The sequence below is a fragment of the Hesperophylax consimilis genome, chromosome 20 (genome assembly GCF_061612785.1).
Source record: "Hesperophylax consimilis isolate HC1 chromosome 20, BYU_Hcon_1.0, whole genome shotgun sequence".
In the NCBI taxonomy this organism is placed as follows: Eukaryota; Metazoa; Arthropoda; class Insecta; order Trichoptera; family Limnephilidae; genus Hesperophylax; species Hesperophylax consimilis.
Genome location: NC_142855.1, coordinates 20,700,975 through 20,727,876, shown reverse-complemented (window position 1 = coordinate 20,727,876; position 26,902 = coordinate 20,700,975). Strand labels below are relative to the sequence as shown.

Below are 26,902 nucleotides of genomic sequence, written 5' to 3'. Positions count from 1 at the left end.
TTCAGTATGCCATTATCAGTTGGGGAGCAGCTTACAAAACTAATCTGACCCCCATAGAAATTGTTCAAAAACTAATAATAAAAATTATACTAAAAAAACCTCCAGACTTCCCAACTGACAGCATATTCGAAGAATTCAAAGTTCCAACATTTAAAAACTTATTTATAAAAAATTCAATTATACAAATTATAAAAGAAAAAGATAAATACGCATTCATAACTGAAAATCGTACTAGACTTAAACATGTATTTGTGTGCCCCAAATTAAACACTTCTTTTGCACAACACCATTATACTCACCAAGGAAAATTCTTTTTCAATAACCTACCAATAGAAATCAGAAGCATTAGGAACAAAATTCAATTGCTGAACTCCATCAAAAAGTATTTTAGAGAATGTCACACTAAAAATCTTACTTGTTTTTCTTCTTACTGAATACATATATGTTAACATATTTTAGTTAACGGGTCTGATTGCCATGTGTCTATATTACCTACACATACATATATATTGAAATACATGATTATAGTAAATAGTAATTGTAATTATATAAAATGTATTAACTGTATCAACTGCATTGTATTAACTGTACACGTGACTTTATTTGTACATAATATGTGAAATGTTAACTCTTCTTCCATCCACAAGCTAAGGCTTTTAATGGAAGACCAGTAAAATTATAAAAAAGACCTTGTTAAAAAAAAAAATAATAAAATAATAAAAATCTCTCGATAGCGCAATCCATTGCTCCAGCCTCATTTTCGAAAAAGTAAGGTCCAATTACTCCGCCGGACCATAAACCGCACCAAACAGTCACACGTTGAGGATAGAGAGGCTTTTCAACAATAACTCTTGGTTTTTCCGAGCCCCAGATGCGACAATTTTGCTTGTTGACGAAGCCACCGAGGTGGAAATGGGTCTCATCACTCAAGATGATTTGCATTTGATTCACTCAAGTGAATTTTAATAATTTCAATGCGTTGTTGAAGCGTGTATCGTTCCATTTTTATTATTTAGCGTAGTTTCTACTTGTCAAATGTCAAAAAATGACAGCTTCAAAAGTAACATCTACTGAAATAGCTGGCTATTCAAAATAACACCTCTTATTGGAAAACCCTGTATTTAATAAAATAAATAATTATAAAGATTTATTACTCAGTGACAGAAGTTTTTTTAAAAATTATTTGCATTGTTTTCTGGTGACTTTTAACAAAATTACTATAAAGTGTAAAGTTTCAATAAGTGACTTCTAAAAATTAAATACGGAGGTGAAAACATGTTGTTTTCCAGCAAGGAACAGGCGACACTCCTCGAATAATTCACATTCATACATTGACTCAAACACGTGTAAACAAGTATTACATGAGAAAACCTGATTTTATAATAACTTCGCCAAATGCAAATCAATTTAATTGTACAATAATATAGTGTTAACAGATGTTCTTACGTACTAGAGGAACTTGTTTTCTCATGCGTCACCGACTTCTACCACCTTTCGCTACTGTATTCAACAATGTTACTGTCAAAAAAAACTACATTACATCGAATATGATTTAAGATTTTCACGGCCAAAAGAATTTTTGTTATTTGGTTTTGGGGTGTTATGCCGTGTTGCGCTTACTAATTCTTTAGCCAACGTTACAGTGTCCAAAGGTAAACGCAGAAAACCATTTGAAATTTTAGTGTAAAACCAGCTCATACAGTAGTGAGCTGGCGACACGGTATCGCACAGACTTACTTAAACACACTTTTCACCACTAGCAATTACACATCTGCCCTGATTATGGACATTGTAACGTTGTCCGAAACGTTGGCTAAAGAAGGAGTTAGCGCAACACGGCGTAACACCACAAAAACAAATTTAAAAACAAACATTCTTTTCGAGTTTTACGAGCATGAACGAGTTTATAAATAAAGGTTACTATTCAACACATTCTGCAGATCACTGTATACTTCAGAGCTGTGGGTAAAGGTCGAGGAAAGGAAAGAATCAAACGTTTAGCAAGTTTGCTTGTGGTTGCTTCATTCCTTTCTCATAATTTGTTGATAGGCTCGCGCAAATTTTATCATGTGTAAACGAAACATTCCGATAATGCTTATCAACTATTCCGCCTACCAAGATACTGCAGCGCTACGGGAATGTTCCTGGAGGGACGAGCGTACTCTTTCAGGACACTTCTCCGCCGCTACCAGCATAGGAAGCTTATGGCACAGACTACGTCAGTCAAATAACACTATATGTCCCTCCTGATGACCCGACAAGAGACAGAAAACGGTCAAATATCCTGTAGAAACGCTTATTTGCAAAATTTTTTGTATATTATTTTTGACATCTTTTCTGTTTTTATACGGAAAAAACTTAGTGATATAAAATACTGTTGTTAAATTATTAAAAATCTGTTCAAATTATTCGTTTTTTTGTTAAAAACGGGACTGCAGGCTTTCAACGAATGAATTTGATAGAATTCCTAAAAAGTATCAGCTGAAAATGAATGTTTTATGAGGACGGCGGAACACGTTTTCATACAAATACCGAAATTAATATTGACATTCAGATATTGTGGCATTCCATCATGATATTTAATAGGAAAAGAATACTTATTCTCGATATATTCTGAATGACTAATATTTTATGAAAAAATTGACAGGATCATTTTTATTCGTTTATATCATTCATATATTGGGCACTTCATATATTCCACTTTAGGAGGTGTTATTTTGATATTCAATCGTAAAAGATTAATGGTTTTGTTGCTTGTGTGGCACGTAGCGCCATCTTGGTAAAAGTAAACGTTGTCCAAATCAATACCATCCAATTCCGGCCATACAAAATCATTAATCATCTCTCGATAGCGCAATCCATTCACCGTAACTGTTGCTCCAGCCTCATTTTCGAAAAAGTAAGGTCCAATGACTCCGCCGGACCATAAACCGGACCAAACAGTTACATTTTGAGGATAGAGAGGCTTTTAGACAATAACTCTTGGGTTTTTCGAGCCCCAGATGCGACAATTTTGCTTGTTGACGAAGCCACCGAGATGGAAATGGGCCTCATAACTCAAGATGATTTGCATTTGATTCACTCAAGTGAAATTTAATAATTTCAATGCGTTGTTGAAGCGTGTATCGTTCCATTTTTATTAATGGCGTAGTTTCTACTTGTCAAATGTCAAAAAATGACAGCTTCAAAAGTAACATCTACCAAAATATCGGGCAATTCAAAATAACACCTCTTATTGGAGAACCCTGTATTGTACCCAAATCTTCCTTTTCATTTTTTTACGAAATTGCAAGCAAGAAAGCATCAGAGCTATTATTTTTTTTTGATTTTTGGAAAGGAATTTTTGCCATCTTGATTGACTTGATCTTGTGTCTGTTGTACGGGTTCACACAAGTTCAAATCGAAAGTAATGGCCTGTGTTATTAAATGCTCGAAAATTGCCGATTTGTCAGGATGGCCGAGTTTACATTTTGAAAGTGTTCTGATATCCTTTTGGAGATCGTCCGTTGTTCTGTCTGGCCTACATAACTAACATTTAATTTTACAAATACTTAATGTTATGATTACTCCCGTGCTTCCCATCTAAGCTGACTTTAAAATTTTATCCATAATGCTTACATCATTTTTGCAAGAACTTTCTGATCTCGATCGTAAATGGTTTTCTTAACACGTCTCAGGAATTTAATTTCCACCACGTTCGGCCTACCAAACTATAACAATCTGGACTCAAAAAATACTGGACTGATTTCGCAGAAAATTTCAAAGTTTGTTCTTATTAGTGTCAGGAGTGTTTAGAGCGTGGCTTTAATAGTAGAAAAAGTACTTGAATAAGATTTCCACATTAAGAGGAAGCTACAAACCAAAAATGTTTATATTCTTGGTTTACCTTATATTGTAGGTAATAGGCATTCAAATCGCTTGACAAACGGAGTCTAGAAACGTTCGATTTAAAGTACAAAACTGGTTTTTATTTATTTTGTAAATAATTTTATAAAGAAAGCAAAAAAAGTTAATCAACTGAATACTGTATTTTTTAAAAGTTGTTTCCATACATTTCTATTGAAAAAATATTGTTTTTAGTAGTTTACATTTATTTTACTCACGCGAAACGATAGGAAAACCTTCAATTTATCTAAAGCATATTTTTTGGTATTCATAATGTACACCAATTCGTTATAAAGATTAATCAAAATAGTGATTTGGCATTAAGCTTCGCCTTAAACATAGATCCAGTTTTCAAGTACACTAGAATTGAAAAACCCCAAAACATTACTCCAAACCATTGATAACCCAGAGCAATGCCGGGTAAATGTCAGCTAGTCAAGAATAAATCCTTGACAACGCCGGGTAAGGACCAGTTATCATAATAATATTATTATGTACCTACCTAAACACATTGAATGCAGTCCAATAGTTGTTTTTTTAACTCCGTCGTGAGCGGACGTTCTGTCCCGTTGTGACGTCGTAAAAGTGGTTTATTGTTGTTAAATCAACAATCAAAAAGGCGGTAGTGTTTTTCTACACAAACAAGAAAAGTGTTATTGAGTTTTTACAAAAAAATGGCAGTTCTATTTTCAGTAGTTCTAGTGTCAGTGTTGTTTTCGACCAGTGTTAATGCGGAACTCTACAAAGGTAAGGACACAGTTTAATGTAAGGCTGGCTTTACTCTCATAAGTGAAACTTACGACTTACGTAAATTTTTGATAAGTTACGCACAGGAGCGTTTATATATGTACACAAATTATGATAATTAATGCTCACGGAAGTTTAACTTACGTAAGTGACGCTACACGCGTAATTTTGTTTGCAGTTAGATGGTTTCTTCTAAACAACAATTTACTGCTGTCAAATTTACGCGATTTTGTCCCAAATATCCCCAAGGTCCAAATAAAGTCTTGGAAAATAAGTTGGTTTGATAGAAATAATTCTCCACGCGCTTTTGAATTGAATTGATTTCTGTATTTTTATCCGACAATGAGAGCCGGACAACAGCAACCGACTTCGAATCCAAATACGTAATGTTATAAACAGAAACGTTGAGATTAGAAAGGATTGAGGTGATCGCCCTTGAGGTGATTTTGCACAAAAACGGCGCTATACAAGTCATCCAATTATTTTATTTTTATTTTTCTTTCCGATTTTATGTCCGGGTTAAATCTTCGCCATAGGAAAAACTAAACCCTTCCACACAGTTTTCCACAAATGATCATCTAGTCAATCAACATTATGCAAGTGCATTATATAACCATAATAAATACAAAACAATACAAGAACAACACGTCAACTCACCAGAGATCAATGGGAAAATAATTCACCGACTCCAGATATTTTCATATCAGAGGGTTCGGCTCGGTAGAACTCCTAACAAGGCCTATAAATCCTACTGATCCCTCAACATAAATATTTAAAAAATCTTTCGTTATCCTACATGCATTAAAAATGACTGTTTTTTGCATTTTTAAATATAAATTTTTTGATAGATCTAATACGCCTAAATTTTGAATGAGAGAGCTAGGTATAATGCCAGTAGCAGAAATAACGAATGGTAATATTTTTATAGTCTGAGAATGCCAAATTCTTTTTATTTCATTTCCTAAATCTGTGTATTTTCTTATTTTTTCATTAACAGATTTTTGATTTTTTTATATTATTATTGGACCGATAATTAAAAGTAAGAATGTTCATGTGAATGAACGCTTATTTCCACTTGAAAAATAAACGATATCTCTTTAAATTCAAAATGCAAAAAAATATTTATTTCACAAAAATACAGAGTACAAAGGGTATAGCTTATAGGTTACATCTTATTTTTTCCAGCTAACTCAACAAATACACATTATATTACATAATCCAACAATTACATGTTAACAAATGTATGTAAATAAAAAAATAAAAACACAGGTATTTAGTTTATGTAAGGTATTCATTTAAGGTGTACTGACATTTGTTTAAAAGAAATGTTTTTAGTGATGATTTAAATTTAAGTATGTCGGTTATTTGTTTGATGCTACGTGGAAGGTTGTTATATACTTTAATGGCCATGTAATGTGGTCCTTTTTGAAATATAGTTTTGTTTGCTTTTGGGATTAATAAGTTTTCTGTGAACCTTGTAGCGTGTTTATGTGTTGTGTTTTTTTGTGGGAACTTTTCTGGAGATGATCGAGCTAACAGGCATAACTCCATTACATATATGTCCGTCACTATCAGAAGTTTGAGACTTCAGGTGATCAGAGTTTGTAATTTTTCGTAGGCACCTCTTTTGGATGATAAAAACATCTTTGGCGTTTACTTAGTTTCCCCAAAAAACTATTCCATGTAGTTGATGTCAGTAATGACATCGAGTCATTACTGACTCGATGTTTAAATACTTTTAAAATAGTGCTAAATATATTGTTATCGAGAGTTAATAATGTACTTATCTGCTTATCCTAATCAGATTTTATTTCACATAATTAATAAAACTAGTTTTTGTAGGAAAAAAATCGTCAGTTGACCTTCAAAACATCATTTTAAGCAGAATTTTGAAACATGAAATTTCGCAACACCAGGTTTAGTCCACTATAAAAATAGTTTGAAAGCACCGCTCGAGGGTTTCATATTCCACAAAAAAGTTGGCGAAATTGCTTCGCGCCAAAAATAAACCTCCTTATAAATAAATTTTTATAATTTTTTTCTCCTTGTGAATAAGGCTTCATAGTGGAGATGGTGTCATTGATATTCCACAGGATGTTTGACAAATCACCTCTATACAATACAATAATGCCCTGGTAAATGTGTATTGCATGTAATATGCTGTTAGTAATACATATTTTACTGTATCGTGTAGGTTGGTGCCTCTTCAAGTGCATCAACGATGATTAATGCACAATGCACCAACACTTATAATTTGAATGCACTCGATTGCAGGGAAAAACGATAAGGGTACAAAATTATTTCGAAATATAATTACAGAAAAATGATTTTGCTTATAATAGAAATAAATTACGTCGAAAATTAACTGAAATAAATTAAGCCCGTAAATGGGTAAGAATTTTTTTTTAAAATATTTTGGTGATTCTCTGTAGGGGGTTTTAGGAGGGAGGAAATGCAGAAGCTTGTCACTCCATTTTGAGATATTGAACACAAGAACACAAAAATGGTTGGGAGGGACACAAATATAAAATGTGTACAAATATTTTGCTTTAATTTGGCTCTTCCAACTGTGATCTGGTGTCAAAGGGATCATAGATCTTATTTATTTAGAGCACCATCTATTTAAATAACGGTAGACGAAACACAACATTTCCTCATGTTTGCAATAAACATGGACTCCGTGGTTGAGTGATTACTATCCTCGATCATAACAGAGCGGTGGATACTTTCGAGTAGGTGACCAAATCTGAATAACCATGTACTTACCCACCTTACCCTCCCCAATCTCCTTCCTCTCCCCACAACTAAATACACATGGCATCTTTATTTCTAATTTGAAGCAACCTCGCACTTCGCGCGTTGTAACATTTCTTACGGTAAGCGTCTCAACTTAGCAAACTGATTTCATAAGCTGTGAGAAGGCTGGAAGTTCGCGCGAACGCGATTAGCCCTGTCAAAAACTTATGGATCTTACAACTCATTACAGCAAGAGAATTACAGTGTCGTTTACATTGGTGATTTTGCCATACGTCTCTTACGCGAGCGAATAAACTTACGTAAGTAAATGCAGCTTAGTATTAATAAAATAAATAACTAAAAAAAGAAGTAAGGCTGGCAGTACAGAATGTAGTGGTGATACTGAAACAGTCATGGCACTGGCAGAGGAAGGATGAAATAGACTGAATGCTGTAGAAAACTGGCAGTTCACAATGTAGTGGTGACACCAAAACAGGCATGGCACTGGCAGAGGAAGGATGAAATAGACTGAATGCTGTAGAAAACTGGCAGTCCACAATGTAGTGGTGACACCAAAACAGTCATGGCACTGGCAGAGGAAGGATGAAATAGACTGAATGCTGTAGAAAACTGGCAGTTCACAATGTAGTGGTGACACCAAAACAGGCATGGCACTGGCAGAGGAAGGGTGAAATAGACTGAATGCTGTAGAAAACTGGCAGTTCACAATGTAGTGGTGACACCAAAACAGGCATGGCACTGGCAGAGGAAGGATGAAATAGACTGAATGCTGTAGAAAACTGGCAGTTCACAATGTAGTGGTGACACCAAAACAGGCATGGCACTGGCAGAGGAAGGATGAAATAGACTGAATGTTGTAGAAAACTGGCAGATCACAATGTAGTGGTGACACCAAAACAGGCATGGCACTGGCAGAGGAAGGATGAAATAGACTGAATGCTGTAGAAAACTGGCAGTTCACAATGTAGTGGTGACACCAAAACAGGCATGGCACTGGCAGAGGAAGGATGAAATAGACTGAATGCTGTAGAAAACTGGCAGTTCTCAATGTAGTGGCGACACCAAAACAGGCATGGCACTGGCAGAGGAAGGATGAAATAGACTGAATGCTGTAGAAAACTGGCAGTTCACAATGTAGTGGTGACACCAAAACAGGCATGGCACTGGCAGAGGAAGGATGAAATAGACTGAATGCTGTAGAAAACTGGCAGTTCTCAATGTAGTGGCGACACCAAAACAGGCATGGCACTGGCAGAGGAAGGATGAAATAGACTGAATGCTGTAGAAAACTGGCAGTTCACAATGTAGTGGTGACACCAAAACAGGCATGGCACTGGCAGAGGAAGGATGAAATAGACTGAATGCTGTAGAAAACTGGCAGTTCACAATGTAGTGGTGACACCAAAACAGGCATGCACTGGCAGAGGAAGGATGAAATAGACTGAATGCTGTAGAAAACTGGCAGATCACAGTGTAGTGGTGACACCAAAACAGGCATGGCACTGGCAGAGGAAGGCTGAAATAGACTGAATGCTGTAGAAAACTGGCAGTTCTCAATGTAGTGGCGACACCAAAACAGGCATGGCACTGGCAGAGGAAGGATGAAATAGACTGAATGCTGTAGAAAACTGGCAGTTCACAATGTAGTGGTGACACCAAAACAGGCATGGCACTGGCAGAGGAAGGATGAAATAGACTGAATGCTGTAGAAAACTGGCAGTTCACAATGTAGTGGTGACACCAAAACAGGCATGGCACTGGCAGAGGAAGGATGAAATAGACTGAATGCTGTAGAAAACTGGCAGTCCACAATGTAGTGGTGACACCAAAACAGTCATGGCACTGGCAGAGGAAGGATGAAATAGACTGAATGCTGTAGAAAACTGGCAGTTCACAATGTAGTGGTGACACCAAAACAGGCATGGCACTGGCAGAGGAAGGATGAAATAGACTGAATGCTGTAGAAAACTGGCAGTTCACAATGTAGTGGTGACACCAAAACAGGCATGGCACTGGCAGAGGAAGGATGAAATAGACTGAATGCTGTAGAAAACTGGCAGTTCACAATGTAGTGGTGACACCAAAACAGGCATGGCACTGGCAGAGGAAGGATGAAATAGACTGAATGCTGTAGAAAACTGGCAGTTCACAATGTAGTGGTGACACCAAAACAGGCATGGCACTGGCAGAGGAAGGATGAAATAGACTGAATGCTGTAGAAAACTGGCAGTTCACAATGTAGTGGTGACACCAAAACAGGCATGGCACTGGCAGAGGAAGGATGAAATAGACTGAATGTTGTAGAAAACTGGCAGTTCACAATGTAGTGGTGACACCAAAACAGGCATGGCACTGGCAGAGGAAGGATGAAATAGACTGAATGCTGTAGAAAACTGGCAGTTCACAATGTAGTGGTGACACCAAAACAGGCATGGCACTGGCAGAGGAAGGATGAAATAGACTGAATGCTGTCGAAAACTGGCAGTTCACAATGTAGTGATGACACCAAAACAGGCATGGCACTGGCAGAGGAAGGATGAAATAGACTGAATGCTGTAGAAAACTGGCAGTTCACAATGTAGTGGTGACACCAAAACAGGCATGGCACTGGCAGAGGAAGGATGAAATAGACTGAATGCTGTAGAAAACTGGCAGTTCACAATGTAGTGGTGACACCAAAACAGGCATGGCACTGGCAGAGGAAGGATGAAATAGACTGAATGCTGTAGAAAACTGGCAGTTCACAATGTAGTGGTGACACCAAAACAGGCATGGCACTGGCAGAGGAAGGATGAAATAGACTAAATGTTGTAGAAAACTGGCAGTTCACAATGTAGTGGTGACACCAAAACAGGCATGGCACTGGCAGAGGAAGGATGAAATAGACTGAATGCTGTAGAAAACTGGCAGTTCACAATGTAGTGGTGACACCAAAACAGGCATGGCACTGGCAGAGAAAGGATGAAATAGACTGAATGCTGTAGAAAACTGGCAGTTCACAATGTAGTGGTGACACCAAAACAGGCATGGCACTGGCAGAGGAAGGATGAAATAGACTGAATGCTGTAGAAAACTGGCAGTTCACAATGTAGTGGTGACACCAAAACAGGCATGGCACTGGCAGAGGAAGGATGAAATAGACTGAATGCTGTAGAAAACTGGCAGTTCACAATGTAGTGGTGACACCAAAACAGGCATGGCACTGGCAGAGGAAGGATGAAATAGACTGAATGTTGTAGAAAACTGGCAGTTCACAATGTAGTGGTGACACCAAAACAGGCATGGCACTGGCAGAGGAAGGATGAAATAGACTTTTTTTTTTTTTTTTTTTTTTTTTACAGTATTACCGCACAAGAGTCCCAACTGCTCCCGTCTGGAGCCAGTGAGACTATGGCATCCCCAATTGGGGTATGTTGTGAGGCTGAGGGTATTGGGGAGGGGAGGGAGATGGGGAAGAGGAAGGTGGGGAAGTACCTGGCTATTCAGATCTGGTCACCAAACACGGCTAAAGCCATTTCAAGCAACGTTTCAATTCTGAATGGTGGTCTTACACCAGGGCGATACTGAGAGTATCTTCCACTCTGGAACGTGCCGCAAATATACTATATATTATTTTAAATTAATTAATTGTGAAATAACACAAATTAATCAAATAAAATTTATTTGCGCACGCCGGGTTCGAACCCGCGACCTTCGGATCTGTAGTCAAAAGCGTATACCACTAGACCACGCCGGCCGTCGAATGCTGTAGAAAACTGGCAGTTCACAATGTAGTGGTGACACCAAAACAGGCATGGCACTGGCAGAGGAAGGATGAAATAGACTGAATGCTGTAGAAAACTGGCAGTCCACAATGTAGTGGTGACACCAAAACAGTCATGGCACTGGCAGAGGAAGGATGAAATAGACTGAATGCTGTAGAAAACTGGCAGTTCACAATGTAGTGGTGACACCAAAACAGGCATGGCACTGGCAGAGGAAGGATGAAATAGACTGAATGCTGTAGAAAACTGGCAGTTCACAATGTAGTGGTGACACCAAAACAGGCATGGCACTGGCAGAGGAAGGATGAAATAGACTGAATGCTGTAGAAAACTGGCAGTTCACAATGTAGTGGTGACACCAAAACAGGCATGGCACTGGCAGAGGAAGGATGAAATAGACTGAATGCTGTAGAAAACTGGCAGTTCACAATGTAGTGGTGACACCAAAACAGGCATGGCACTGGCAGAGGAAGGATGAAATAGACTGAATGCTGTAGAAAACTGGCAGTTCACAATGTAGTGGTGACACCAAAACAGGCATGGCACTGGCAGAGGAAGGATGAAATAGACTGAATGCTGTAGAAAACTGGCAGTTCACAATGTAGTGGTGACACCAAAACAGGCATGGCACTGGCAGAGGAAGGATGAAATAGACTGAATGCTGTCGAAAACTGGCAGTTCACAATGTAGTGGTGACACCAAAACAGGCATGGCACTGGCAGAGGAAGGATGAAATAGACTGAATGCTGTAGAAAACTGGCAGTCCACAATGTAGTGGTGACACCAAAACAGGCATGGCACTGGCAGAGGAAGGATGAAATAGACTGAATGCTGTAGAAAACTGGCAGTTCACAATGTAGTGGTGACACCAAAACAGGCATGGCACTGGCAGAGGAAGGATGAAATAGACTGAATGCTGTAGAAAACTGGCAGTTCACAATGTAGTGGTGACACCAAAACAGGCATGCACTGGCAGAGGAAGGATGAAATAGACTGAATGCTGTAGAAAACTGGCAGATCACAGTGTAGTGGTGACACCAAAACAGGCATGGCACTGGCAGAGGAAGGCTGAAATAGACTGAATGCTGTAGAAAACTGGCAGTTCTCAATGTAGTGGCGACACCAAAACAGGCATGGCACTGGCAGAGGAAGGATGAAATAGACTGAATGCTGTAGAAAACTGGCAGTTCACAATGTAGTGGTGACACCAAAACAGGCATGGCACTGGCAGAGGAAGGATGAAATAGACTGAATGCTGTAGAAAACTGGCAGTTCACAATGTAGTGGTGACACCAAAACAGGCATGGCACTGGCAGAGGAAGGATGAAATAGACTGAATGCTGTAGAAAACTGGCAGTTCACAATGTAGTGGTGACACCAAAACAGGCATGGCACTGGCAGAGGAAGGATGAAATAGACTGAATGTTGTAGAAAACTGGCAGTTCACAATGTAGTGGTGACACCAAAACAGGCATGGCACTGGCAGAGGAAGGATGAAATAGACTGAATGCTGTAGAAAACTGGCAGTTCACAATGTAGTGGTGACACCAAAACAGGCATGGCACTGGCAGAGGAAGGATGAAATAGACTGAATGCTGTAGAAAACTGGCAGTTCACAATGTAGTGGTGACACCAAAACAGGCATGGCACTGGCAGAGGAAGGATGAAATAGACTGAATGCTGTAGAAAACTGGCAGTTCACAATGTAGTGGTGACACCAAAACAGGCATGGCACTGGCAGAGGAAGGATGAAATAGACTGAATGCTGTAGAAAACTGGCAGTTCACAATGTAGTGGTGACACCAAAACAGGCATGGCACTGGCAGAGGAAGGATGAAATAGACTGAATGTTGTAGAAAACTGGCAGTTCACAATGTAGTGGTGACACCAAAACAGGCATGGCACTGGCAGAGGAAGGATGAAATAGACTGAATGCTGTAGAAAACTGGCAGTTCACAATGTAGTGGTGACACCAAAACAGGCGTGGCACTGGCAGAGGAAGGATGAAATAGACTGAATGCTGTAGAAAACTGGCAGTTCACAATATACTTTTAACTTATTAAAAGTAAACTTTTCAATTCTTTAGGGTTATTTTAATTATTTCCGGTGAACGTATTACTAAAATCACAATTGTTTCTAGAAGGATCTCTCGGGGAGTTACTAATTCATCGTCTGGAAAAATAAAATATGGTGCTTACCGATAATTTTTAATTTAAAAAATGTTTTATAAAATATTCTTGCCGTTTTACATAAAATATTTTAACAGTACCTCTGTTTTTATTAAACTTAAATATTAAAATCTCGTCGAAATTGATTAAAATGTGTTATTTGAGTGAACTTTCGTTATTAGAGTCTGGTGTTGCCAACTAATGGAGAACAAGAACTGAACTAGAACTAGAAAATGACGAAAGATGATGTTTTTCAGGTCTTTAAAAAAGTTTCGATGCTAAATGAATCTTTAACCATGGCGATACTGAGAGTATTATTCATTTATAATATTCCCAAATGAAACAGTTTAATGATTTACAAGCTTCCAAATAATTAAAAAAAAAAGAATCAAATCGTTGTAGCCAAAAACAAAGCACTTGTATATGTATACATAATATGTATATTATAATGTATAATTTGCATAACCAGATTAACCCAAAAGCACATTAATTTTCTTGTCTCTAGAATGTAGAATTCACTACAGATAACCTTAGAAGACACAACCATGTATTTTAGACATCTGTTGTATTTTATTCCAAGACAGAATTTAATTTTTTTCTCTTTGAATTTCATGTTTGTTTTCGATTATTATTCGAAAATTAACCCACTTTCCGTTACTCGATCAAGCTGAAGCTCGGCAGATAGACTCGTTGTCAATGACACTGCATTATGTCAACTTTTGGTGTCAATCATGTATACGCTCGCGGAAATATGCAGAAATTCCAATAAAATTATTATAATACCCACCCACTGGCCTAGCCTTTTTTTGTTTATACTCATGTTTTTAATAATTTTACGTATGTTTGCATTTATTGTTCCAATGTAACTGTGATCTATGGTAATAAGGTTGAGTATTTAATCAATAAATGGCGCTAGTCATAAAGCTTACTCCAAAGGCCGTCAGATGTCGCTAGGGTGTAATAGGTAGATATTTGTGAGATGATATTGTCAGAGAGCAAGCTCCTCGGGATCCAGAGAATTACCTTCCCTCGGGTGATGAACAGTGTAGGACCTTTTTATTGTAACGTAAATAAACACAATTATAAGAATAACCTTTTACTAATTTCAAAGAGGTTCCAACACCGAAGTCTGCATAGTAAATACTGTTAAGTTACAAAAAAACTCCACACAGGAGACACTAAAGAAAATAACATTCAGAGGGTCCTTTTGAGGAAAGAAAGGAGTGAACCAGGGTCTTGAAAATGGGACCGGATAAATCATTAAAATGATAATTCATCACATCTTTAAAAAGTTATATTAAGTCATGGAAAGTGATGAAAAAAAAACTTTATTAACTGGGTTATGTAGATTAGATTAGGTTAGGTTAGGTTAAAAAAAAATTCTAAGTTTCTAATTTATTTATTTATTTTATTTTATTTATTTTTTCATGTTCTCCATGAAACGGTTATACACCAATATATCATGGAGAAGATTACAGATTAAAAGGTTTACACAGGCAGTTTTACTATTTTGTCACATGTGTTATAAGATAGTTACTGAATTGTCTGTAGGTGACATTGAAAATGTCGATGGCTAATGCAGAATCGTTAAGCAGTTGAGTCGCTCTGTTTATTGGCGCGTTCTGATAGGCAGAAGTCCTCGCTTTCGGAGCATATAAGAGTGCATGGGATCTCCCTCTAGTATAATTGTTAGGGACATAAAAGTTAACCTTTTTCAACATAGGCGGATTATGTATTGTACCAGAGATTAACTTAAAAAAGTGTTTGACTAATGACTTTATGTCACTTTTTAAAAGTGTGTTGAATTGTCGATGTGTTGATTTATCATGGAACCCTTGAAAATACCCATGTTGTGGGAGGGAGGAAACACAGAAACCGGCAAAAAATTCTCGAGCCGAGCTATTGAAGTCAAGAACGAGTCGTAAAAACGACCCGTTCTCATGTGATAGATATCAACGATGTGCATATGTGCGCGTTGACTTGTTTGCCAACAGTGCACCGTTACCGAAGCCTGTGCTGTAGGGAACACTTGTAAATTGTATAGCGTTAGCAGCTGAGCTTGATAATTTATAATCATTGACCTTTTGACACATTGTCTGATAAATGGTTAATTAGATTTATATAATTTTGCCCTTGAATATTCCAATCTTTCAGATTGCTCTTGACCTTATGAGTACATAAAAATATACAAGTCTAATATCATAAATACTAATGAAGTTACAATATATATAGAAGCGCTCTAGATATCTCAAGTGGCAAGCTACAAGTACGTTAATTGGAGTTCTTTCCTTTAAGAGTTACCTCTAAGTAAATTACTTATTTTTTTCAATTATTTAAAAAAATAATACAGTTGTTTCCCGTCTGAAGATTTCACAAATCATAAAGAAAATGCAAGGCCGAATAGAGCAAAGGTCTGGGCGCGCAATAGCCATATAACGAAGTCAATGCCGTCGTTTTACAGTTACACAGATTAAACAAAACTTTCTTAACGTTACGTTTGCGAGTGTAGCGGTATGCTACAAAGATCATTGTAGTACGTTCTAGAACATTCAACCGCTCAAGAACGTTCAAAACAACAGAATCAAGTACCAACAAGAATCGCTGGAATTTAAAAAGAAGTGTTGTTGCTCTATTATGGCACTGCACTTATCATTTGACACCTCAAAATCCATCAGGCTTTTTATGTATTCAACGCAACTTTTGAATACTAAAACGCCACCCGACCTATCGTTTATTTCGTGCATACATTTGTTTTTTAATGAATATCTTTGTCATACTGGAACAACGTTTGAATTAAGATTTTATTAGAAACATTAGAAATTATGAATAATTTAATATATAGCCCATACCTCAAGGAATGCTATAAGTTATTCGTACCAAACAACTACAGCAAGGGACGGCACCATGATTTGCTAGGTATCCCACATAGCAGAACGGACGCACTGGCTCGGCATAGTATGACACGAGGTATAGCCCTATTAAATGATACATCTAAGACTGTCAACATGTAAAATTAAATTAAATTAATTAAATCGACATGTAATTTTAAATGTAGACACGTTATATCAAAAAATTAGCGTCCTTACGAGAGCTCTGAAGGGGTACCATTAGTACCTTAAACCGGGCGGGGAAGTTTTGGGCCTCCTCCAGAATGTCAACATGTTTAACAGTGCCAGTGAGTGTTAAGTTAAGTTATCAATTTGACCATGCTACACCCCCAGAAATACTGAGTCGAGAATGCGATAGAAAAATATTACACGAAGCAGGAAACAGGAAACCACGTATATGGTTACGTCAGGTTAGGTTAAGTTAGGTTAGATCAGGTTAGATTTGGTAGGTTAGGTATAATTCGTTAATTTACTGACTATTTCGTTGCAGGTGATGCATGTACCTACGCACCAACTGGAGAGCTAGGGGTGTGCAAAACCCTTGGGAGCTGCAGCACGGCTAGGGAGTCCCTAAGGGCGGGTAAAGAACCTCAGGTAATAATTATACTCGAAGTTTGGTTGTTTTAATAAAACTGCATGTAAAATTTTGTCAGGAACATGGCATATGTCATCTCTAATAAGGGACTCTAGTTAATAATTTTGCGGCTTAAAAAAATGTTTGTAGTATTTATTAATAATTTAGTAATTAATTTATTGGACAATTTTTATAGCGCCGCTTTTGTGAGATATCACCTGAGGGGCGCTTTACAGTTGATGCAGGTATTACAATAAAATAGTTAAGTTAAGTGAAATGAAGAACAGGAACGGGTGACACGAAGATAGAAGATGGAGACTCTGCAGCAAGAATCCTAGGTGGTGAAGAAACTGGACCAGATGCTGCAGCGAGAGAGTCCACCGCGTCCACCAACAGTGCCAGCACGAGGTTTGTCATCCGTCCAGGTATGTGTCTGCTGCCAATAAAGCGCTGACACAATATCCTCACATAGATAAAAGATGGCAGCACCGCTGTGACGTTCGACGAAGATAGAAGATGGAGACTCGGCAGCAAGAATCCTAGGTTGTGAAGAAACTGGACCAGCTGCTGCAGCGAGTGAGTCCTCCGCATCCACCAACAGTGCCAGCACGAGGTTTGTCATCCGTCCAGGTATGTGTCTGCTGTGAATAAAGCGCTGATAAAATATCCTCACATAGTTACCAGACCTTGGCAGCACCGCTATGACGTTAGACGAAGATAGAAGATGGACACTCTGTATCAAGAATCCTAGGTGGTGAAGAAACTGGACCAGCTGCTGCAGCGAGTGAGTCCACCGCGTCCACCAACAGTGCCAGCACGAGGTTCATCATCCGTCCAGGTATTTATCTGCTGCTAATAAAGCGCTGACATCCTCACATAGATACCAGACCTTAGCAGCACCGCTGTGACGTTAGACGAAGATAGAAGATGGACACTCTGTATCAAGAATCCTAGGTGGTGAAGAAACTGGACCATCTGCTGCAGCGAGAGAGTCCACTAACAGTGCCAACACGAGGTTTGTCATCCGTCCAGGTATGTGTCTGCTACTAACAAAGCGCTGACACAATATCCCCTCACAGATACCAGACCTTGGCAGCACCGCTGTGACGTTAGACGAAGATAGAAGATGGACACTCTGTATCAAGAATCCTAGGTGGTGAAGAAACTGGACCATCTGCTGCAGCGAGAGAGTCCACTAACAGTGCCAACACGAGGTTCGTCATCCGTCCAGGTATGTATCTGCTGCTAACAAAGCGCTGACACAATATCCTCACATAGATTCCAGACATTGGCAGCACCGCTGTGACGTTCGACGAAGATAGGAGATGGAGGTTCTGGAGCAAGAATCCTAGGTGGTGAAGAAACTGTACCCGCTGACGCTGATTCCGAATACATAAGTTTTATTATATACTAGCTTTACCCCGCCACGCGTTTCTGTGGCTCCGTCTGTCTGTGCAAGTAGAGAAACAATAGCGCTTGTTGCTTTTACACCCAACAGATGGCATTAAAAAAACATGTTTTTACCTGTCACAGGTGACATCCATATAATTTACGTATATAAAAACACACACGTATTCGAATGCAACATTGTGTCAAATTTTCAAAATATCAAGTGGTCGTGTTTATTCTTCACAAGGAATACTAGGAGTGAGGAAAAGAAGGATGATGATGGTAGTTGATTTTGGCGTTCTGTTGTTTCTCACACTTATAGTTAGATATGTAGCGGCAGCTACTAGAATAATACCTGCTACTCCCTTGAAAAATCTAGAACATCGATACATGCAATCCGTATGGCAAATAAAGGCTATTTGTGACCGGTGACGTCACACAGACAGGCCGACTGGGAATGTAGCTAATCTTGTCTTTATTATTATCTAGCAGTGTATTGTGACCAGGTCCGACTAGCCAGCTGATACTAACCAACCTATCTCTTCTCCTTGCTCTCACAACTTCCTTTATTCTCACAACTTATCTAAATTTTGACCTGACTCAAGTTTTTGACTTATAATATGAATCACTTTAAAAAAAGTTCTTTTAAACATGATGACAAGATTTCATATATTGTTTTCTTGCTATCCGGGTAAACTAGAACATGTCAAAATAATGGGTGTGATTAAGTTAGATTAGGTTGGGTGAGTTGTTTGCTTATTTATTTTTTTAAACTTTTCTTTCATTTTCTTAACTTTCTAACTTTTCAATTTTTTTCTTAACTTTTGTAAGCTTTTTTAATCTTTTCAAATTATCTTACATTTTCTTAACGTTTCCAATTACTTTAATTTTCTTAACTTTTTTGCTTTGTTAATTTATCTTACCTTTCTAAATATTTCCAACATCTTTTCTTAACTTTTATTATTTTTCTTAACTTTTCTTAACCTTTCTTAACTTTTGTTCAATTTTCTTAACTTTTCTTAACCTTTCTTAACTTTTGTTCTATTTTCCTCAGTTCTCTTCAATTAACTGTTTTCTTCAATGAAATGTTTTATTTAGCCATTTAAATTGAGATTTAACAAATTCCAAATTGTAGAACTGCGGCTACGAAGGCAACACCCCCATAGTCTGCTGCACGAGTGGCTCCCAAATGCCCGTGATGAAGCCCGCCACGACCAAGCCGAGCAGGCCCACAGCTGCCCCCGTCACGTCCCCGCCCACCGCCTTCAACGACATCGGGAGTACTTGTCCACCGCTGTCCAAGAATGCAGTTAAGGTGGAGAAGAGAGGCCAGAAGGCTTGGGATTGTGAGTGCTGCTAACCCTTAGCAAGAAAGAAAGCATTTAAAAATATATATTTTTATCAATTATGCCGAGATAAGTGATTTTTTCGCCGTTAAAAAGATATTTTATAATTCTTTCCAGTTTGTCTCAAACATCAATTTGATTCAATGGATAAAATCTTAAAAATTGTCAGTGTTTTTTATTACAATTTGGCGGGATTTTCGTTGAAAGGTATTAAAATTTCAATTTTTTTTTAAAACGAATAAAAAATCATATCTGTGATGTATGATAATAAAGTGGAGGATTTAATCGATAGATGGCGCCAGTCATAAAGCTTACTCCAGAGTCCGTCAGATGTCGCTAGGGTGTACCGGGTGCTTGTGCCATGATATTGTCAGAGTGCAAACTCCCCGGGAGCCAGAGAATTACCTACCCTCGGGTAATGAACAGTGAAGTTTAATCCAGACTTTTTTCTTGTAATGTAAATAAACACAATTATAAGAAGAACCTTTTACTAATTTCAAAGAGTTCCCAACACCGAAATTTGCATAGTAAAGGCAGATATAACAATATCATTAAAACATACCGTTTGGTTGGTACGACCTAACTGCTGATTGATCACAACCAGTCTACATGAGTAATACATCTATTGCCTATAAAATCCACACGAAAGTTGCCAATTTGTGGAGAATTTCTAAGATTTTACAGGAATTGGGTTTTTTGCGGGAGAATGATTTTGAGGGGAAAGTGCAGGGATTCTGGGAATTTCTTGTTTATCCAACCATATTAAAAAATAATATTAACAATATTTGTGAGAATTCACTATATTTATCGATATGTCACATCAATCTACCATTCGTCCCGCGATGTCTAATTTTTTCTCCTAGGGGTCCATTAAATTTTTTTTTGAAGATTGCCTTTTTTGTTTGCAATTGTATCGTATAAAACTTTACTTACATAGATAATATTGGTGGGTTCATTTGATCATCGATTCTCGACCCGCAATTAGATTTTTTGATTGGCTTCAAATTTGGACATGACTTTATATCTTTACAATTGAAAACCTGGTTTGTTTGTTTTAGACTGCATCGACCTGGCCTCTAGCGTATACCCTTGTGAACGGGAACACTTTTCTCTTATTCCAAGATACAGCAGAGGAAACGATTGCGCCCATTTATCCACCCCTCTGGTTCTCGGAGGAAACAAAACAGAACCAGGGGAGTTCCCTCACATGGTAAGCTATAAAAGTACAGTTAAACGCAAGTACATTGTAATCTACGCGTGCATGGAGTTATTTGTTTGCCCCAGTACATACTCAAAATGAATATAATTAGTTCTTGCAATATAAAAAGTCAACTCTTCCAAGAAAGGCATACAAATATAGTATTGGATGGAATCACCGAACATAAATACAGTATTGGATTGAATCACCGAACATAAATACAGTATTGGATTGAATCACCGAACATAAATACAGTATTGGATTGAATCACCGAACATAAATACAGTATTGGATTGAATCACCGAACATAAATACAGTATTGGATTGAATCACCGAACATAAATACAGTATTAGATTTAATCACCGAACATATATACAGTATTGGATTTAATCGCCAAACATAAATACAGTATTGGATTGAATCACCGAAAATAAATACAGTATTGGATTCCAGCACAAGTTACTGAATTATTGCTGTAAATGATATCAACTTGGTTGGATTTTTTTTTTTTTTTTTTTTATTTTTTTTATTGAATAAATAGTTAATACATAATATCAAAAAACAAGTCCTGCTAAGCCGATTGAATTGGCTTGTCAACAGGTGCTTAAAGTTAGTTTCAAATACATTTTTTAAAGTTATAATTTACATCTTATATCTACAGAATTAACAATTTTTTCATACAATATTTCATACATATTAAAATAAATATTTTTTTTCCGATAGCCAATTTTTCACCATATATTTAACCTTATTCATAGATTTACATTGCTTTATAGTGTCAGGTAATAAATTAAATATCTTCGGTATGTTGTATTCAAACGTTCTCTGTCCGTATTTATTATTAAATTAAATTTAACCAAAAAATACTTTGTTGGTTAAACTTGTTTGTATTCTGGTGAATATGCATCACAAAAATACATCAGTGTGTGTACCAGCACTCCATCGTAGACTGCTAACTTCACTTCTTTTGACATCTTTTTTTTGTTTGCGCCAACAGCGTTCAATCTTCCAATAATGAAAATATCTGCATTTACCCTTCTTTTAATATCTCTACAAGCCTTGCCATCTCTCGTAATCATCCCAAACACACAAACTAATCCACCTGCTCCAAATATTCATAACAACTATAATGTTTTCGTACCATTCCTCAAAATATTAATTTGGAAATATATGCTATTACTGCTGATTTCTTCGTTTATCCCACATTTTTGGGTTCAAGCAAGGGGATGCTCAACGCTTGTGCAAACTCGGCATAGTATACCAAAAATCGCTCGAGTGAACAATTAAAATAATGTTATGTTTTCAGGCTGCTTTGGGAGAGACAAGTGATGGAGGAATCAACTGGATCTGTGGTGGAAGCCTCATCAGCAATCGGTGGGTCTTGACGGCTGCGCATTGTCTAAAAACGTAAGTCCTATATGTAATATTCTAAATCAGTCATCCCCTTGCCTTGTTCGACTCCGTGTCAGAAACCCATCGCTTTGACAATTCGTGTGTCCTGGGCTACTTCAGGACATACGAATCAGGATCAGGATCAGGATCTTCATTGTAACTCTAAGGAGTAAGGCGCAATAGTCTCAACTTTTCCCAACCGTTTATAGCCAGTAAGAATATGGAATCTCCAATTGGGATATGTTGTGAGGCTGAAGATAGTATGAAAGGGAATGAGATGGCGGAGAGGAAGATGGAGGAGTATCTGCTTATACAAACCTGGTCACCAGACACAGCCAATTACTGGGAAGTGAGTTAGCTAAGAGATGCTTGCTTGCTGCAAAGAGCTTGTTTGGAAGTCCGCAAGATGGCAGCTAGTAGTCAGTAGGCAGCCAGTTAGGCTGCTTCCAGACAAACATGGTGTTTGCAGATCTCATTTAGCCAGCTCCTAGTTAGATCGACGATCGAAATCACTCTTGTAATACGCGAAGTATTGAATAAATCCCTGATTTAATATAAAGAACATATTCTCTAAAATATTCTTCCGCGACGAGTTGGAGAACTGTTTTTGGGAACACAACACATTTCAAGCAACGTTTCAATTCTAAATTGTGGTCTAACACCAGGGCGATACTGAGAGTATCGTCCACTCTGGATATTATTTTAAAAAATTGTAAAATAACAGAAATTCATCAAATTAAGTTTGCCTGAATTTTAACCCGCGACTTTCCAATTACTACTCACAAGGGTTGAATAGTTTCGCAAAAAATAAAATGTAACATTATCATCAAATAGCCCTTCATCGCTATTTTGTTTTTAGACATGTACAAGATCCCCGTTAAACGCTGATTCTAGTTGCGTTTCAGCTTTCGATGTTCACTCCTCTCTCTCCTAAAACTACTCTTTTCACACTGTACCAGTCAGCTGATGGATGTACCTAAATAATTAAGGAAATGAATATTTGAGGATTATCCGCACGATGAGTCATATCTATAAGATTTTAAATCACCGTACACGTGTCATATCTCCATTTCAAGGATGAATTACTCGCACGACAAAACTGTGGGACCTTAGTAATTAATTCTCGGAGCTATGACGCATTATAATATTTTTGTTTAGATATAAGAATGATTGCTCCACATTAACAAGTGTAGAAACTGTTGAATTTTAAAACAATAAATACGACCAATCAGTCAGTTGACCGACGACTTTCGTGAAGTTGTGTTTCAATTTCAAATCCTTCCCCAAGGTACCCCCGAGAGGAAACCGGCATTTTACAGTCGATGTCACTGGCGTAGGTGTCCAGTGCATTCACCATTCCCAAAGATGACATAGATTCTGAGGAAAAGTATTTTACTCAGGGCCTCCTTTGTCTGTACTTTTTAATGTTCAAAAAGTCACAGTTACATCCTATATTAGTATTTTTAATTAAAATTGTTTTATTTGTTCTTTTTCTTGTGGATAATATTTTTGTAATAACTCCTAATGATTTATTTCCAGGACAATAAGTCACGTAAGACTAGGCGGGGGGGATACTGACTCCCCAATAAGCCCAGAAACTCACTTCAATGTCATTGAGTCCATCCAACATCGGGAATACCTCCCGCCTCAGACCTACAATGATATTGCACTGCTGAAGTTAGACAGGGAGTAAGTACTTTGTTGTAATTAAATTTCCTGTAATAATAGTCTCCTCCAGTATCACCACGGGTTTTAGGATCACAGGGGGCTATTTACAAAAACATAGTTTTGAGAAATATTTATTTATAAATTTTCAGGAAATCGACAGTTTACATTTATTTCAGTTTGTACATAAGTATTATATAGCCAAAATAAAACCAATTATGGATTTCTTCCTTGTGACTTTACCTCTACTGGAATAAGTAAATTAAATTTGTTAGAAAGGAATATGTAATCAAAAATTTATACAAAATAAAATATTATATAAAACAAAAAATTGCAAAGTAAACATTTATATCCATGTTGTAGATATAAATCAAATCATAATAGAAATATAAACAATAGAGACATAACATTATTCACAAACTATCAGAGAAATATTCTTTAATGGACCTCTTGTATTTTGGTAAGTTCGCAACTGAAAATATCCACCTTGGATAATACGCTATTGTAATTATTGCTGTTCAGGCAAGAATTCTGCTTAGAGTTCGTTTTGCATTGATCCACACTGAACAGGACAGATGAGCGTGTTGAACGCTCTTATTTAGTAACTCTGGGCATTGAATATTATTGTTAACTACTTTATACACGAATAGTGCATCCTTATGATGCCTCCGTACACTCAGTTAATCAATTTTAAAGTATCTATAATATGCCCAACTGTATTTCTTAAACGGCTGTATGCCTGAGATAGAGCCTCGTGTCACTAATAAATACGATTATGGCATTTCCGAAACCAAGCTTAACTCAAAACACAATTGTTATAGTGTTTCAAAGTCTGCTAATAATTATTTAGAAAAGTTTCCAATTCAGAGGCTAAACAAACTAGATAATAATTACAGTTCAATTGATGTTTACCGCCCCGACTCAGTGACCAAACTTAAAAAACAATAATTTAGAATATTTGTAACTGATCCACAAAATGTCTTTTTTCTTACAAGCACGCTTTATTTTTTTTGTTATGTTCCATAAAACATTCAATCGAGCGTAATAAATGTTTGTTGATTACAAATTTGCTTTACAACAAACCATTCATTTTCATTCCCATACTAATTTAATCTATGCTCTGTATAATACCCAATCTGGCATTATCAAGGTTTTCTAAATACTAATATACTCAACAATAAACATTTCATAATTATTTGACTAACATCAACAATGTTATGTTAATAAACTTCATCCGGAACTAAGATCCATAAAAAGTCCAACGGAATTCAGTTCTAAACTAAAAACTTATTTTTTTAATCTGTCATACCCTTAAATTAAATATACCATTCCTGAGAAAAAGTTCAATTATATCCAATTTTCCAATTATGTCCTAAATCCTTTATCTAAATTTCGCTAATGAACAATTAATTAATGTTTATCTTAAGTGACCTACTAGGTAAGTATAGTACTGTATATTATCTCCACATATATGTAGTTATTAATAACATAGATCATTGTAGAAATGTACTATATATTTGTACAGCGCCCTTGAGGTGATTTTGCACAGAAACGGCGCTATACAAATCATCCAAATATTATTATTATTAGTAATAGTACCTTAAGTACCTCTCTTGTACTCTTAATGTTATTTATTGAACAATTATTACTTGAATGTACTACAACTCTCAACGATAACTAGTATTGTACCTGCTTATATTGTCGGCACTCGGAATATTATTCTATGTAAGATTCTGATCCGATTACCTTGAACATTGTAAATATTTAAAAGCCTCCATGACGTGATGAATAAGTAAATAAATCTGTTTAAGGCGATGCCATACGTAGTAATGCAAAATCATGTGTTTTTGGTTTGAAAATTTGGTCGCCTAGAAATGTTTCAGATGCTTTAATTAAATACTGCGAGTAGAATACATCTTGGCCTTTGAAATAATCGAGTATTTTTTAGATATGTCTTTTAATAAGCCCAGAAAAAAATAATGTAAAGGCCTATGAAAACTGCTTTGAAGTTCAAAATCTCCTACTTACGAACCTATTTTCGGTTATGATTTTATTGTATACTGTGGCAAATTAAGTTATTTATAAAATGATCGAAAATATTAAATATTTATGCCTGAACATCCACAAAATAAAATAAAATGCACTTTTTGGCCATGTTTTTTTCTTGCATAAATCAAAATAGGCGGATGGTGTTAAGCGGGAATTTAAACCTTATCGCCATCTACATAAGGGTTGTTATTGATAGCGGTTCGATTTAAAATATTACACGACGTAGTGCATCGCCTTAAGTAAATTTTTTTTTTATTTTTATATTTACTCCACACAGGAGGCCCTGAAGAAAATAATTTCCCTCAGGGCCTATGTCATCTTTGGGGATGCTGTGTGGAGGGTCTTTTTGTGGAGAGGAAGAAGTGAACATGGGTCTTGAAGAGTCCCATGTTGTAGGAGGGAGGAAACACAGAGGCCGGCAGTTCGTTCCACAGCCGAGCTGTTGAACTTAAGAACGAATCGTAGAAGCGACCCGTTCTCATGTGACAAGTGTCAACTGTGTACAAATGTTGGGCGCGCGTTTGGCGTGTATCCCGACTACGCACCGGTGCCGAAGGGATCAATGACGCTAGTTCTTCAGAGCATCTTCCATTGTAATACCGATAGAATAAGGACAGCATACCTACCTGACGCCTGTGCTCTAAAGATTGCAGTCCGTTTGTTAAGATTGGGGAATCTATCAAACGGACCGCCCGTTTCTGCACAGAGTCAAGGGTTTTTTTCAGGTATTTTGGGGCTCCAGACCAGAGATGGCTGCCAAATTCGACAGTAGGGCGCACTTGCGATTTGTACAGGGTGAGCAGTTGTGTACTATTAAAGTATCTGCGGGCCCTGTACAGTACGCCCAGCTTCTGAGAGGCCAACTTTACTCTAGCTTCGATGGAGCCCCCGTACCTGAGCTGGTCACTTATAGTTACACCAAGCATATCAATGGAAGGCCTGTTCGGAAGATTGCTTCCGTTGAAGGAGACTAGATTATCATTTGGATCCCTTTTAGACATAATCAGACAGGATTGGGTCTTTGAAACATTAAATTCGACGAGATTATTTTTACCCCAGGAGGAAATACTCTCGAGATA

The 26,902-nt window shown here is 37.3% G+C and overlaps 1 protein-coding gene across 2 annotated transcripts in view; it reads left to right on the top strand.

The window, feature by feature from the left end:
* LOC149414308 (venom protease-like) overlaps positions 1-26,902 on the top strand; it is a 38,787-nt gene that overhangs the window by 4,095 nt on the left and 7,790 nt on the right. The window contains exons 1-6 of one of the 2 annotated variants that reach the window (XM_089644314.1): positions 4,423-4,632; positions 16,700-16,803; positions 19,308-19,518; positions 20,577-20,728; positions 22,024-22,124; positions 23,649-23,798. In XM_089644314.1, the coding sequence (XP_089500440.1) occupies positions 4,560-4,632; positions 16,700-16,803; positions 19,308-19,518; positions 20,577-20,728; positions 22,024-22,124; positions 23,649-23,798 (791 nt within the window). In that variant the 5' untranslated portion in view covers positions 4,423-4,559. Of the gene's footprint in view, positions 1-4,422; positions 4,633-16,699; positions 16,804-19,307; positions 19,519-20,576; positions 20,729-22,023; positions 22,125-23,648; positions 23,799-26,902 lie in introns of those variants that run through there. The other variant, XM_089644315.1, reaches the window with a different exon arrangement.